The following is a 17566-nucleotide window of genomic DNA, read 5'->3' on the forward strand; positions in this document are numbered from 1 at the left end:
GTGGAAATTAGAGGGAACAAGCACATTGCTATCCTCATCGTCATTTATCCACTCAACGTTTGTCAGATTAAAGTCACCAACAACTATCACAACGTCATCGGCATTTCGTAATTATTTTCGTACTCGGAACAGATGGAACGTTGAATTGTTGGGAATGAGAGAATTCCGAGTCATTTTACCAGATACGATTGAAAAATTCACGCGTCTTATGAATCTTGTGATTTTTTTGGAACATGTAAATTAAATCGCATGCAGAAATCTTAATAATGATTAATGACGTCAATCAAACTGTGAGCTCACAAAAATGATGTATCTAACCGTACTTCCTTGTTTGATGACCTCTTTTTGATATCATCACATAGCCGCAGTGACAAATTGAAGTATTTTCGGATTTCAATGAATTTGAAATCAGCTGAGAAAACAACGAAGAATAAAATGCCCTACATCCGTAAGGTGAACTTTTCTACACGATTAATTTCAGTTCTACACTTTCAAACAAAACAATTTTTCCACCAGCAACATGTGTGGATTTAATATCCGAATTTTTTGATGGGCCAGCGCAGCTGAAAGTATAAATATTGCACTCAACTTGACCAAAGATTCGACCGTTTGTGCACGCATGACGGAGATAGTTAAAGAATTACGAAATATGCAGAATTCAAATGATAAGTACAGTTAAATTGAATTGAAATTAATGAGCAAATTCATGCAAATCCAATAACACACTGAGTATTTTTACTATTTCGGCACATATCCCCTAATAAAGCTCTTCGATTTAACATTTACAGACCCAAATGAATGGCCAACACGAGAGGAAAGATCGGAAACCGATGCAGATTCGATATTCATACCAAACTGGACTTTACTTTCACCATCTTAACAACGAGCCAACAAAAAATTCATTCGCGAAATTCCAGCGACAAACAAACGTTCGGCCAGCACATTTGACTACGTATGACATTATCGATCAATCTAATGAACGTGTAGATCAAAGCTCAGTGATTGCAATCAATTCGACTGAAGCATCGACCACCTGCAGTTTTTCGGAATATTTCGTTATAGAATGAATTCGAAAGTCACTTGAAGGTTTATTTGCCGACTGAGCTTGCAGGACATAGTTGTTCGGAAACTTTTTCAAGTACTTTTTAAATCTCCAATCTCATTTTTTCGTGACGAAATTTCGATTTCAAGGCGAAAATGGCAAGAATTTGATCGTTTTTTTTTTCGAACATGTTACAGTATAGTAGGCTATGCAATTCGACAGCTTTGATATTTTCGATATAACTCTCTCCAAGTCTCCATAAAATTGAAAGGAAAAACGTATTTTGTAGCAGAAAAAACGAACAAAATACACGAACAACAAGTAAAAGTCTGATTTTCTAACTAACGACCATGTCGTGTAAGAAAAGTATTGGGATCGCCCCAGACTTTTTGACCCCATAAAAATCCGTTTTTCATTTCTATTTTCGAACTCCAAAAAAACGCGAAATCTAGCGTTATTTTAATGTAGTAGGGTGGTGGTACACTGTATGCTGTACGCAAAAAATACGGTAAAAAATTTGCTATGTTTGAAATTGTAGAAATATTTCATTTCGAATCGTGTAGAAAAGTTCACCTTACGGATGTAAGGCATTTTATTTCAATTTGATTCCCGTTTTCTGGTTCATTCCAGCTAGTAGCTGTAATTTAAAAAGCCAAAAATAAGAAGAAAGCAGTTCGTTTTGTGGTTTTTCTTTCGTACTTTTATTAAATTTCAATACGAGAATACAAAATCCTATTGACAATGGTTGAGTATTAATTTTATCATATCTGTTTATTTATTTTTCTTCACACCATTCGTCTTCCAGGCGAATCTTTTCCTCTTCTTCCGGGGTACGGTCGTTCCCAATGTCGAATTTCTCCTGGATTCCCTTGGGTGTTTTGCCTTTTATCATGTTTGCAACCGTTTTGCACGCAGCATTCATCAATCCTTTGGTGTCCAAGTAGTTGGCGGCCTCAATGATCTGGAACAAAGTGCTTTGGTCGACATTTAGAAAATCAGCGTCCCACGGTGAAATGTCGTCGGTGCCTTTTTCTTTCGTTTTATCATCGTCGGTTGGAATTGGATCGTCCTTGTGGTGGTTGGCCCATTGCAGAACGCGTTTTAAAATGTTGGAGTTTACTTTGGGCAACGGTACAACGCCTTCTTCGCCTTCATCGTCCAGCCCACAATCTTCCAACATGGTTTTGATGGTGCCTGAGCACTTGGCCACTTGAACATCGGTTTCAAAGTACTCTCCGTCTGATGATTTCAACTTAATAATGGCCATCTGGATGGACACAAAAACGAACACATTTTATTATTATTTTTTCAGAAAAAAAAGTTGAAGAAAGAAACGCTTTTTTCTCATCAATCCAAAATAACACGAAAAATTGTCATACTTACTTTTGAATATAGTTTCGTTTAGCGTGCACTGAAGAAAATAAATCTGTTTGAAATCAATTTGTTTGAACTCTTTCGGCTGGTAACTTGTTACTCTTACGAAGAAGACAGTCAGAATGATGAAATGTAGGAATGATCATGCTTCTTTTATCCTGTTTCACAAGCACCGATGATTCGGTTGGTATTGTCCGATGGACACAGAAGCTCACTAATTACCCTCATTAGAATCAACGCTATCCTTTACCGTGAACTACACCACTCATTGGTAATCGTAACTATGACATTGTTTGAAAATAATATAATCCTTTCCTTTCGGGTAACACCAATGGGTTTTTTCTATTCTAACGATACCGTGTTTGCTACACTTAGAGTGAAGAAAATCAAACCAAAATATTCTTAGGGCTTAAGCGATTGAAAGTGAGAGGCTGTTGGAATGAGAACGATGCTTTTTGCGTTCAATCTATGGATACGAAATAAAAATCAAGAAATCCGTTCAAGTGGAACATGGAAAAGAATTCCATAAAATTGAAGCCTAGCATGTTCCGTTTAAAGTATTTCACTTTGCGCTGTTTCTTTTTGATAGATTTGTTTGTGTTCAGTTTCATTTTGAACGAATCCTTCTGCATTGTTTCATTAAAATGGATCTAATCACATTGTTTCGTTTCTCGAATATTTTTTCGTGTGTTTCATTTGAATTGATTCCCGAGCTATTGCTGACGTCACTCGTATTTATCACATAATACAAATTAAGTGATAAGGAGCGCGAATTTCGATGTGGCGATAACACCAATGAGATTGGTCAGTGGTCACACAAAATACTGTATGAAAAAAAAATTGTAAACTTGTTTTTTTCAATTTTTGCCTGATGTAACAAATAATCGAAACCTATTGCTACAAATTGTTTATTATTTTAAATATGTAACAGTCTTGCACTCTTTTCCTGCCAAACCTCAATCAAAACCCACATTATATTCAGCCAGAGCTTGGCGGTGTTTAATAAAAATAAAATAAAAAAAATAAAATGGTCTGTACTTTTAGTTTGCTTATTTTGATTTAGTTATTTCAAATGAAAAATGTTTCAATTGTTTTTCGATTTACTAATTTTATTCCAATATTCCGTCTACAACAGGGGCTTGTACTGGGATTGGAGCTCACGCAGCAATACATTTGGCGAAAAAAGGCGGACGCATCGTTTTAGTTGGTCGTAATGAAGGGCGTTTGAATGACGTTAGTAGTGAAATAATAAAAGACAACGCACCGAAGCCGTTGATTATTGTAGCCGATGTGACAATGGATGCTGAACGCATAATTCAAGAGACAATCGATCATTTCGGTTCATTGGATGTTTTAGTAAATAATGCGGCTGAAATTACATGTGACACTGCCGACAATATTGAACTTGAGGACTTTGATCGCATTATGAATACGAATGTATGCAGCATTGTTCATCTAAGGAAGTTGGCAGTACCACATCTGGAAAAAACGAACGGAAACATTTCAAACGTTTCAAGTATTGCCGGTCTCCGTACAAAAGTGAATTCATTTGGACATTCTATTTCAAAGGCTGCCGTTAATCAGTTAACAAAAAACGCAGCATTGGATTTGGCTTCGAAAGGTATTCGTATGAATGCAATCAATCCAGGTGCCATCAATTCACGGCACAACAAACTGAAAACTATGTGAATAGTTACAAAAAACGTCATCCACTTCAGAGAATCGGTGAATGCGATGATACATCGGCCGTAATTGAATTCTTGATCGGCGACACGCTTCATTTATAACTGGCGTTCTCTTCCCTGTGGATGGTAGTGCTCTACTCATTGGAGAGTAATTTTTTTCATCTAATTTTCAAGAAGACATCAGAAAAAACTCTATCATAGCAGTTTATCCGTCTTTTTGGATATTGAATATATTCCAAATGTATGAAAATAAAATTCAAGCAAAACAGTTTTTCAAACATAATAAAATTAATCTAGAGACAGTTTGTAACCAGACTCTTTTACTCTTGTCATATACCGACACATATTTTTTTAATAATACGTATCTCATCGAATTAAACTAAGATTTGAGCAAATTATACATACAAATTGTAAAAAAATGTTTTCAACAATAAAGACAAAAATGAAAACATACAAAAATAAATGGTCTTACATTGGTGATGAACATAGTTTATTTTATTTTTATTTATTTATTTTATTTAACACCGCCAAGCTCTGGCTGAATGTAATGAGGTTTAAATAAGTAATCTACTGGCACTTAAATAACAATTTCCTCTTCAAATATTTGATTAAGAAAACGTACATGGTTAATATCCCATCTATATTTATTGATCTACATGTGAGAAATAATAGTCAATCCTGTCTAACCTGTTCACTCTGTCTGGTAACTAATTGAGATACGTCGTCGGCTGTATGTTTAGGCTGAAAAGGATTCAAAGGAAAATAAGTCCCATTTTATTACCCCTCACTTGCTTACAAATATTTTAAGTAAGTAGTACCATACGGTTGTTGCGTTCTTCAAGTCAGTCGAAATCAAAAACCGTAAGCAACAACACATTTTTTGCTCTAGGAATAAAGAAACATAAATTTAAGTTATAATTAAAAGGAACTTTGCAATTTGTTGAGTCAAAATGAGTGAAACCGTCTTGCCAAAGTTTATTCAAGTGAATCTGGAACGGATCGCCAAAGAAAATCACTTCGTTGATTATTCATTGGAAGTGAAACCAGGTTCGCAGCTTGGTGATGGATTTTTGAGTGAATTGTTCAGCATAACAATAGTGGAATCTGACAAAAAATTGGAGCTTGTATGCAAAATGGCGCCGTTAAGTATGAAACGTCAAGAAGATCTAATTTCGAATGTTGTTTTTGACCGTGAAGCTGCTTTTTATAGCGAAGTGATGCCAATTTTTGCAAAATTCCAAGACGAAAGGAATTTATCAAGAGTTGATCAATTCGCAGCATATCCAAAATTTTACGGAGCAACAGTTGACCCTGAAAATGGTCACTATGCAATTATTATGGAAGACCTTCGTCTGCAAGACTTCAAAATGTGGAACAAAGCAAAACCATCACCAATCGAAAATGTTTGGCTGGCAATGTGTGAAATAGGAAAATTTCATGGCATCTCGATTGCATTGAAGGATCAACAGCCAGAAGAATTTGCTAAATTTGAAAAATTCACTGACAAATTTTTCCGAAGTGAAACCGTTCGAGAAATGTACATAAAATCGTATGATCAAGCTATTGCATACGCAAAAAATGAAAATCATAAAAATGTTATGCGTGAAATAAGGCAGCATTTCTGGGAACTTTTGGACGATTGCCTCAACGAAAAGTCGGCCTCTTATTTCGGAGTCATTTGCCATGGTAATTATTCGTCTTTTTCGTTTGGTATTTATCGTTTTGAGCAATAAGGATAATAATCTTTTGTTATTTTAGGTGATCTTTGGAATAATAATACTCTGTACAAGTTTAACAATAGCGTAAGTTTAACCTTAGCTGTTGTATCGATGTTGAAATCCTTTCGTGAAATTACTAAATTATTTTCTTTACATAGGGTGTCGCTGAGGATATTCGTATTTTGGATTGACAAGCACTCGTATATGGCTCACCGGCAATAGATCTTCTTTTCAACATCTTCACTTCCACCGATAAGACGCTTCGAGACAAAGAATACGACAATTTATTGAAAATTTATTACGATTCACTATCGAACACCGTCAAATTGCTAGGGAGCAACCCAGATGATTTGTTCAAATTTCAAAATTTAACATCGGAAATGGAAAGATGTGGCAAATTTGTATTGTTGCAAGGGCCACTTCTGCTAGAAACTTCATTGGCGGAACCAGACGAAGTGGTAGTTAACTTGACTGAATCGTCCGGTAAAACACCTGAAGAAAGAAAACCATTAGCTTTTACTAGTGGCTTAAATGAGAGGGCACTTTCAGAATATGAGTCTCGATTGAATGACATGATTGCGGACGTTATTCGACTTGGATATTTCAATAAAGTTAATTGAATTCTTTTAGAATAATTTATTTTTATAATTGAAGGATCTATTAAGCACATTTGATTGATTGTTCAATGACATAAGTCCATCCATCTGGAAAAATCAATCGATGCAATAGCACCAAATAATTGAATCAATCAGCTTGATTAACTCTGAATTTACGCTATAAAATCTATATAAAATATCACACGGCCTATGATTATTTCTTTTTTTGTTTCAACTTTCGACCACTGTTTAGCACAGCAAATGCATTTTAACGCATGGTGCGTTCATGCGTTCATCTACATTCACTAGTGAATTCGCTGCTACGATATATGGAATCAAACGGAGGGTTGTTGCATTTGACTGATATACGCAAATGCATCGCCGAATTTCTGCAAAACTCTTCAGATATGGCGCTAAATGCATTGGAACTATGGTGTTCAGATTTTAGAAAATACTATATACTTTGAGGTGATAAACCTCAAGTTCATTTTACTAGAGACGCTTGAAAGTGAATCGTGAAATATCTGTTAACTATAGAAATTATGTTTTACTTTAATGCTGTCCAAACTATTGGTCGCTTGGCCACTTGTGGTCATGCGAATAAAATAATACATTCCCTTTGAATTTTCTTGATTTGCAACACAAAAACGGCAAAAAGAACAACATTGTGGCAATGACAATAAGTTTAGACCAAGAGCCCACCGTACAAACAACTTTTTTTCTTGTGCACTGCAGAAATTCATAAAATTAACATCTTCCCACAATACTCTAACACAAATGTACCACTTGTTTCAATGAAATTGGGCGGATCGCTTTATTCACGGCTTTATTCGGGCTACGCGAAAAAGTATACTTTTTTCGCACCAGTATCGCAGAAATTTGTATTAAATCTTCATTCGGATCTAACTAACTTAAAAATAAAATAAAAAGAATTACATTGGTAATCCCGAAATTTTCCGTACCGTTGGCCTGCGTTGTCCGTATGTACTTTTGGTTATTTTTTGTGAATTTTCTTGAAATAAAGGCAGTAAAAATATAATAACACTGTAGTAACGAAAAAATGTACGGTTCAACACATGAAAGTCAGATTTTAGTTACTGGCGAGCCCAGATAAACCTCATATTTCGTTTTGATAAGTTGGTGGATTCAGTGGAAAAAAAATGTTTTTCAAATTTTTTATCACTGATGTTAGAAAAATGGTCGAAAAAAGTTATTTTTTCTCGAAAATAATGGGAGTCTTCTCTGTCAAAAACTTTGAAAAATGATTTTATGAGGTACCTCTCGAACAAAAAATGATAATTTGCCATGAAAAACGTAACTTTCGTTCGGGAGGTACCCTAAATATGCATTTTTCAAAGTTTTTGACAGAGAAGACTCCCATTATTTTCGAGAAAAAATAATTTTCCGCCAAGACACTTACCATGAAAAGTGTATATTTGAGGATTTTTCGAAGAAAAGTCGATTTTTTGAGAGTTGAAGTCGAATCAGTCGATTATAAGGCTAGAAATATGTGAAAACATCACTCGACTTGGTCATGTCGGTAATCAAAATGTTCATGGGGGATCATACTAGAAGTCCAAAGGTGTCAAAGGTAGAAATCGTTGGCTCTATAGTGTGATTTAGCCATGGAACCGAAGCTCATAAGCGTCATTCGCTCATTTGTTTTGAAACAATCGTATATTTCGAAACTAAAACCATAAAAAATGTATAAAATGATACTAGAAATTAATTCTACGTCAAAAATAGTGTGGATATAGACCCATTGCAGGTCATTGTACGAGGGTTTTCTATGCCATAAATGTGATTTTTTGTCAATCTTTCAACCGATCGATAGTTTTATGAAGAAATGTCGATTTTAGAGCAAATTTGTAGGAAAACCGGTATTTAAGTGTTCCGAGACCCATATTTTTTTTGACGAAAAAAAGGTAGTTGTCGAAGACAAAAACATCGTAAGTGGCCATTTTCGACCATTTTTCTAACATCAGTGATAAAAAATTTGAAAAACATTTTTTTTCCACTGAATCCACCAACTTATCAAAACGAAATATGAGGTTTATCTGGGCTCGCCAGCAACTAAAATCTGACTTTCATGTGTTGAACCGTACATTTCAAAAGTGTAAAATGTTACTACAGTGTAATAAAAATAAGGTGAAAAATCGGTCACTTTAACTAAAACTTCGACAATTTTGTAGGGGAGGTACACGCAAACCGATTCTTATTGGCTTTAAACTTTCTGAGGTTTCATTTTTTGGAGAAAAAATAAGATCCTGAAAGTTTCATCTTGATCGCATTTGCAGAAGTTTGGTTTTTGGCCCTTAATTTTTTCCAAGAAAATTTCGACAAAAATTGAGGACAAAAAATCAAACTTCCGCAAATGCGATCAACATAAAACTTCAGAATCTTATTTTTTGTCCAAAAAATAAAACCTCGGAAAGTTTGAAGCCAATCGGAATCGATTAACGGGTACCTCCCATACAAAATTGTCCAAAAATCGGTAATTTTAGTCAAAATTTCCAAAAATTTGTATGGGAGGTACCCGAAAATCGATTCCGATTGGTTTCAAACTTTTAGAATCTTATTTTTCTCCCAAAAAATGAAACCTCAGAAAGTTTGAAGCCAATCGGAGTCGATTTACAGGTACCTCCCATACAAAATCTCAATTATTTTTTGAGTTATCGTGTTAACAAACACCAACGACGACAACGACAGTGACGGCACAGGCAGCCACTATATACAGTGAGTTTTCCTGCATATAAAATGAGACACTATATACAGTTAACGTAACAAAAGTTCACTGTATATAGTGTCTCATTTTATATACAGTGAATATTCAAAGTTCACTGTATATAGTGTGACATTTTATATGCAGTGAGAATTTTTTAACCCCATAGAAAGGCTCGGCGCGCGCGCTCTCTCGCTTTCTATGGGGTTAAAAAGACAATTAAATACTACCTTTTCTTCCTTCCATAATAATTATCACCAATTTCACCTGTTAAACAGCAATTGTTTCGACTGTGTTCATTCGTTTGTTTACAAACAAATTTTACTCTTCCGTACACAACGTGTCAAGGGAAAGTATAGGAATTGGTCCCGAAAACTTTTTTCGCAAAATTAGCTTAGATCATCATAAAAACTCATGAAACGCGTAGAAAACCACTTTTTGAGACACTGTTCCGTTCGTGTGCCGTCGGGCAGCCACTATATACAGTGAGTTTTCCTGCATATAAAATGTCACACTATATACAGTGCGATACTGGTGCGAAAAAAGTATACTTTTTCGCGTAGCGCGAATAAAGCCGTGAATAAAGCGATCCGCCCAATTTCATTGAAACAAGTGGTACATTTGTGTTAGAGTATTGTGGAAAGATGTTAATTTTATGAATTTCTGCAGTGCACAAGAAAAAAAGTTGTTTGTACGGCTCTTGGTCTAGTTGAGTTTTCATTAAATTTTCGTCATTACGTTATTTTTTTAAAATATAAAAACTTGATAAAAATTCCTTTGCATATTTAGTTTCAAATACGTTTTTGAGGCTTCATTTTCGAATTTCATATGCCGTAATGTATTATCTCATAGTCAACAACTTATTGGAATCTGAAATTCGTTATAAACTATTCACAATATACATGCTTTTGTATTTAGTAAACAATGGACTTGACAGATTGTTGTTGTTTTGGGGTGAAGTTGACGCTGTGAAAGTTGCCTGAACGCAATCTGTTGCTTCAAACGAATTCAAATATTTACCACTTTGGAAATACTTTATATTTGATTAGCTAAATTGATGAGATTTTCAGGAAATATCATGTAATTATGAACTTGGTTTAAAAAACATTTCGCTAGATGCATCTTCACTATGCTGAAAAAAAAATCTTTATTCATCCGTCAACTTCTGCTTTCGCACATGAAATACACTCACATTGTGCGATCCTAATGGTGTATGTAAACAAACCTTCAAACGGATTATTCAAATCAGTGTCTAGGGGAATTTATCATTCAATGCAGCTTGTATGTTTCATGCCTTTTTTCAAATTCAAACAAACTCTTATACATACATTTAAAACCAAAAGATTCACACAGATTCACCATTGAACTGAAAATCAATCGTGATGAATACGGACAAATGTTGTGAATCTGAGTGAATCAAATGCATCCCATTTGACAGTTCTGTCGCCATCTTGAATTTCAAAGAGCAAAAGATTCAGAAATATTCATAAAATTCACACCATTTGGAAAGTGATTGATTCCCCTAGATCAGTGTCTCATTCAACAATCACTTATATTGTTTCATCGAACACAACAACGCCAGATCACACAATATAAAACGCATCCGTTCACATTATGACTTAATTTAACAAAACAAACAAATGAAAAATATGCAGCGCATAATACTAAACGCCCCATGCTAGCGAATTCTGAACACATGCTGAAAATAAAGTCTTCTTTTGATTCTTAATTGTTTTTAACCATATTAACGTGAGAATGTCTTAACCAGAGCAAATAAAAATTAAGAACAAATATTATTCCCATAATGAGATTGCCACAATACATTTTAAATGTAAGTCTTCTGCCACATTATAGTCAATGCCATCTCTAAACCAACTCATTGAATGAATGCATATTTCGGGCAACTTGTTTCAATCGTGTGTGGCTTAAAGTAGAATATAATCAACTTTACGGCGACACTTACAGCTTCACTGTGAGCTATAGCTACACACTAGCTAATATACATTGATGTTTTGCAATGGTTACTCGATGATTTTGTCAAAATACTATGAATTTCGTACTCTCGGTCTATGGTGTGTGCACAACTGCACAGAGAAGCTGCCAGTATCGCCGTAAAGTTGATTATATCTGTCAAACCACATACGGTTGAAAAAAGTTGCTCGAAATATTCAATGTTTCACTGAGTTAGTTTAGAGATGTCATTGGCTGTCTTCTTGTTATTCTGGCAATATATTTATGATTATTCCAAAATGCTTTTCATGTTCACTAGCCCCTAATCAATCCACTCGTTCAATAGCTGTTAAACTGTTTGAAACTAAATCGTGGACTGTGGAGTCCGCATTGTGGACAGAACATAAACAGAAAGATAAAAATGTTGATGCGACAGGAAGCTTGAAGTTTTATATGTGTGGGTCCGAGTGATTATTGCTTATTCAAGGTATTTGTTTGAGAAAACTATTGTATGCACCAGTCCTAGAATACGATGATTCAATCCACGGGAGTTTTTTCTTTTCCCTTTTTTTTGGAGTCGTTCCTTATGAATATATGTCCCCAGTCAAATTCACTATATCGAAGAAAATAACGATTTGGATTCTCAGTCAATTTCGTAAATAAACTGCTATTCGCAAAGAAACTTCAATATTCAATTCATTTTTGGTTTTATTATTCATCTTCGTTGTGGTTTGTGATACATTGTCCGAATAGAATTTCAATTCATTCGACAATTCGATTTGTTCTAAATAAATGTATCGAGTTAATATCCCTCTATCAAGAGTCTATTTGCTTAAACTTTTTCTTTGTGGCGTTATTGAATATCCCCAAATGGGATTACAGTGATAATGCTTAATATTTCAAATCGTTGTTTAATTGTACAAAATGTTGAGATCACTTGATCTTTATTGAAAAATATTCGATTGATCATGTGATAACGATGCCAATCGTTTCATTTCAATCATTTTTAAGTTGGTGTCTCCGTTGGCGATGCTCCACTTCGTTCTCAAGAAAACCTCATCCGAAACATAGATTGTCACCTTTTGTGCCTCGAACATTTTTTTGCGTTCAGTGTTCAGTGTTCGCAATTTCAGAATGTTCTGTCTAATATGTTTGTATTGGCTATTATCAAATGCGAGCACCTTCAGCTTTGGTAGTCCTTGTATGATCGACAAAATATGTTCATCAGTTGCTGTTTGTATGTAGAGTCGTTGAAGGTTCGCAAATTTCTTTGGAATCAATTTCAGTTCCGATGATTCTATTCCTCTTGTTACTCTCAGCTCTTTCAAATCACGCAAATCGGGCAAACAAAGCAAATATCTTACATATTCAATATCCAACGTCTCTAGGCCATCAAATGAAGCCAATCCAGCATAAAAACTATCGTCAGTCGTTATTTGATCTCCCGATTGGATATGTATTTCTAGATGCAAGCGTCTGTAAAATTTCTGTTCATAAAGTTGATTCAATAGTTTACAAAATGGCGCAGACGAAATGTGTCGCATATAGATGACAACCTTCAATGAATCGAACTGCATGCGAAAATGCATAATTTCGTGTCTATGCACCCAAATGTCTTCTGCATAAACTAAAAAACTTTGAAGGTTTGGATTGTTCTGCAAAAAGATCTTCAAGCCTTCTATTGAACGAACCGGCAGCAGCCCGAAATGTTCGAGTTTCGGATACTTTTGGTGCATCCATAAAGTTGTTCTGACACTTGAATTCCACATTGTAAGACATTTTAGATTCGTACATTTTTTCAACATTGCTTTGTATAAGTTTACTTTGACATCGACATCAACCTCGTCAATATACACCGATTCTAGTTTGGGGAAAATTCCGTTCAACGTTTTTATCATTTGTTCGTTTACTACAATGTTTTTGAATATAATGCTGTTGGTTGCTCCAAATTCATCGGGATTCAAGGCAATATAAAGGAGAGGCCTTTCCGAATTGTATCCTGTCAAATAGATTTCTTTAACCATTGGATCAAATATTCCTGCCGACGGTAAATCTCCTCCAAGAAATACAAACATGCTGGGTTTATAGTCTTTCATTTCTAAACAAGTAGATGTATAGTTCTGCTTGAAATATTCACCAGCCACTTTGTGCATCGCTTTGCACGTTTGGGCAAATGAGTCCAGATCTTTCAGTGACAAATACTCGAATATTTCGTCCATGCAATCGATGTCCAACTTGAATATTTTCGGCGGTGACTGCTCATTCGATGGACCAGCAATTGGCAATTGATTTTCGTCCGACTCATCTTCGAGGGATAATTTTGGTCTTTTCGGTGCACTGGCTTCCGGCTCTTGGTCGTTCATTCCGTCTGTTTGGTATTTTTACTGTAAAAAATGCACAAAATTTCACTAATAAATGTTTGAACGAAGCGTTAAAAAGCAAAATATCTTATCAAAACTCGATTCGCAATAAAACTTTAATGAAAACTCAGAAAAAGCCAAAGAGTGATGAGCTGATGAGATCAACTATGAGACTGACAAACGACTAACGACTGTACAAAGTGCACGCCTTTGTAATTAGTAAACAGTGGGCTTGACAGATTGTTGTTGTTTTGAGGTGAAGTTGAAGCTGCTCGGAATGCAACCTTCTACTTACTACTTTGGAAACACTTTATTTTTCATTGGCCCAATTGGTTGAACTGAAATGCCAAAAAATGGCCAACATGGCCATGGTTTCGCAAAGAATTTCTTTCCGTTTATTTTTTCGAAGAAATTTGTTGCAAGTTTCTTTCTTGTTTGAATAAAAGAAATCCTTTCTCCTATGTAGCGATGGTTCAAAAGACAAAAGTTTGGACGATCAATGTTGATTTATCCATAATTCATATCGTAGATACGATTTTGGTTAATCAGTTAACAGCAAGAATATTTATGGTGTAGAATATCAGTTGATCTCAGTGGTTTGGGGTCAAACATCAATCTATTCAATTACATCATAAATTATAGTGGCGGGGGGCAAGCTGTAGAGCTTTTTTAAATAGTAAAAGAGTTACAAATGCATTTTGTTTGCGAGAAGACTTTTCATGGCTATAGTAAGATGATGCAAAAAATAATAGAGATGTAGAAGGAGATAAAAGCATTGAAAATCTGAAAATTAAACTGCACGTTGACTTCATTTTGGTGTTGATGAGGCTTCTTTTAAATTGTAGAATAATTTTGGACATTTGATTGAAATACACTTGCCAAAGTATGGTGGGAATTTATTCTTTTTGGGGTGAACGAAATGTAGAGACAAACACGGCATAATTTAGCGGGCAGTTCAGGCTCAAACGGGCAATTCTGAAATTAAAACGGGCAGCTCTGAATCGCGATTTGGGCAGTTCCAAAATCGAAGGAAATGAAGAAAGAATATAAAGAAAAACAAAGAAAATTTGAACTACACGCTGAAAACAGTCATGATTTTAGAGCTACCAAACTGTACACATACAGACAATAGGTTTCACGCGCTATCGAATATGTGAATTCTCATTGATTGATTTTTGGTATAACTTTACTTATCATTACCGTACACATAGTGTAAAGGGAAAGTATAGGAACATGCCCCGAATTTTTTTTCTCGTAAAATTGTCTTAGATCATCATAAAAACTCATGAAACGCGTAGAAAACACATTTTTGAGACACTTTTCCGTTCGTGTGCCGTTGTCGTTGGCGTAACTCAAAAATCGAATGAGATAATCCAAAATTTGGAATTTCTCGAAGTTTTGTATCCGAAAAACTTAGTTCAAGTTCGAAATTGAGCCATTTTTGATTTGACCCTGGGGTACTTCCCTTAAGAAAAACCTCCAAAAATGACAATTTTGCATGGGAGGTACCCGTAAATCAATTCCTAGTGGCTTCAAACTTTCTAAGGTTTCATTTTTTTGGCAAAAAAAAGATTCTGAAAGTGTTATGTTGATCGCGTATGCGCGAGTTTAGTTTTTAGGTCTCAACTTTTCATAGCTGCGCAACTAGCGATGTAATACAACTGGCGCCATCTGGAATTTCTGTGTATAGTGTACCGAACTACACAGAATGTGTGTGATTTGTTGTTGTAAAAAATAAAAACATGGCAAAATAAACGTCAAACGTGACCACAGAGTGTACCTGTTGCGCAGCTATGCATTTTTTGTCGAAATTTCTTTGAAAACATTTTTGTATAGGAGGTAACTGTACATCCATTTTTTTTTGCCAAAAACAAAATATCAGAAAGATTGAAGCTAATCGGAACCAATTTACAGGTAACTTCTATACGAAATTTTCGAAAATTCGACTAGAATTTTTACCGATTTTTCACTGAAAATATGTTTTTTCGTTCAAAGCAATGAAAAAAAGTACAGTGCGAAAAAGTATGGCATCACGAATGTAACTCTTTTTATATATTTAATTTAAATAATTGCTCTTTTCAAGCCCCCGCAAATTTGGCAAACTTCGGGTAGTTCTGAAATTTCCTTAAATTATGCCATGGAGACAAATTGGTATTTAATGAAAATTACATGGATTCCTTCGGTATAACTTAATTCATTTCATTATTATTTAATCATTTCTTTAGTGAAAAGAAGTTGGATACATAAATCGTGGCTTTTTTGTGGTTCGATTAATTTTACCTGAATCATTCGATTACAAATGCGTAGACAAATTAAAATTTGAACTATAAAAATGGAGTGAATGCGTTATTATGAAAAACTTTGATATCAAACTGAGCTGTTTTTGAAATATTGTCATATTTCGATTTCATCAATTGATTTTTCATCAAAAGAGGTTTGATTTGAGTGGTGGAAAATATGCGGTGAATCAATCATTCGGAGTGAAATATTAACAATGCAAGTCAGAGCACGCTAACAAATATTTATATCCACTTGAATATTTTTATCGAATATTTGTGGAGCGTTCACCAAACGACATGTAGAATTCGGCTCTGAACATTACTGCTGAGCTGTTATATCTGTGTTGGTGCTGCTCTGAATGTAACCTGTTGCTGCAAGTGAATGCCAATATGCCAATTTGGAACCTGTTTTCATTTTATCATTTCGATTGATGAAACATTCGGCGATTGTGAGTAATAATAATGCTGATTTGACTTATGATTACGAAATAATTCCGTCGGATCCATCTTCAAGACGCAAACTTCATTCATTTTACTGCTTCTAACCACTCATGCCGCACTAACATTGTGTCATCCGAATGGTGTTTGTAGACAAACCTTCAAACAGCTGATTCAAACGTACTTTGATTTCTATCTGTTTTTAAATTCAAATTTTGAATTTTAAATTAGTGCATGAAAAGTAACCAAGGGGCGAAAACAGAAAAATGGGCGAAAATCGAGAATGAAGAAGAAAAGAGATCTGAAATTCTAGAATAAAAATAAACTGATTTCATTGATATTAATCAATAGTAATTTATTTGAATGGTAGAAAAATGAATGATATTTGGTTGACAGGTTAAAAAAAAGTCTTGAAACCAATTCTTATTTTAGTATACAAAATGTTGAGATCACTTGTGTTGCTCAGAATAAAAATGGGAATTCACAAGTGTTTGAACTGAAGCGCAACATGAATCGTCGCTTCAATAGAAACGTACCTTGAAGAATGTGAATTTTGAATGTTTTTTTTTTGTATTTTTCGCGAAATTGATAAGAGATAATGAAATGTTACAGAATTGGTCAAGTTAATGAACACACTAGCTCATTATCTCTTATTATTTTCGTGAAAATACGAAGCACCACATTCAAAATTCACATTTTCCATGGTACGTAGATGTCTAAAATTCATAAGAGATTCTGTGTGAGTAAATTTCCAATATTCCTCGAAAAAAATAACTTTGTACTAATGCTGATTCAAAGTGCTCACACTTTAATTAAAGTCCAAAGTCAAAATTTTTGTTAGTGGATATTTTTGAAATGTTTCGTCGGCATGAAAATTGTTGGGCCCAATAATGATGTTTTGCATCAAAACATCCGAAGGTTTCATTATTTTTTTGGATTTTTTTGAGATTTTTCGTTAAAGTCCGGACTTTAATTATAATTAAAGTCTGAACTTTAAATTTTTTTTTCGTTTTCTTGCATTTTTTGGGGGATTTATTGATAGAATGGAATGAATTAGGACAATTAATGATGATTTGATCCAAAAACCGTCAGGAATTTACCTATTTTTTGGATTTTTTCCGATTTTTTAAATTTTTCACAATTTTTTTTTTCATTTTTCATGGCATTTTTCGAGAAATTTCAATGCAATTGAACATATTTGAGCATAAATAGAGGTTTTATATTGGAATTTTTCAATTTTTTTCGATTTTTTATAATTTTTTTGCAAAGTTTTTGAAGTCCTATAACTTCTCAACGACTCGAAGTAGAGCAATAGTATCTGTGGCAACTTTTTAGTTCTCCTCAAGACCTTTGCATACACACTCAATATTATAGCGACATCTATTATTAAAATAGCTTGTAG

General features: G+C 34.5%; 2 protein-coding genes and 1 pseudogene across 2 annotated transcripts; 2 read left to right on the forward strand and 1 right to left on the reverse strand.

The window, feature by feature from the left end:
* Positions 1 to 1817: 1817 nt before the first annotated feature.
* Positions 1818 to 2309, reverse strand: LOC129572936 (S-phase kinase-associated protein 1-like). Its single transcript, XM_055453054.1, has one exon. It carries the CDS (start codon positions 2307 to 2309, stop codon positions 1818 to 1820), a length of 492 nt encoding a protein of 163 aa, XP_055309029.1.
* Positions 2310 to 3211: 902 nt separating this feature from the next.
* Positions 3212 to 4105, forward strand: LOC129572940 (uncharacterized oxidoreductase TM_0325-like). Its single transcript, XM_055453058.1, has 2 exons — positions 3212 to 3242; positions 3552 to 4105. Exons 1-2 carry the CDS (start codon positions 3212 to 3214, stop codon positions 4103 to 4105), a joined length of 585 nt encoding a protein of 194 aa, XP_055309033.1.
* Positions 4106 to 5051: 946 nt separating this feature from the next.
* On the forward strand, positions 5052 to 6439 carry LOC129572941 (uncharacterized; annotated as a pseudogene).
* The last annotated feature ends 11127 nt before the right edge of the window (positions 6440 to 17566 follow it).

The sequence above is a fragment of the Sitodiplosis mosellana genome, unplaced genomic scaffold, assembly GCF_009176505.1.
Source record: "Sitodiplosis mosellana isolate CC-2019 unplaced genomic scaffold, AAFC_SMos_1.0 Smas_scaffold_5759, whole genome shotgun sequence".
NCBI lineage: Eukaryota > Metazoa > Arthropoda > Insecta > Diptera > Cecidomyiidae > Sitodiplosis > Sitodiplosis mosellana.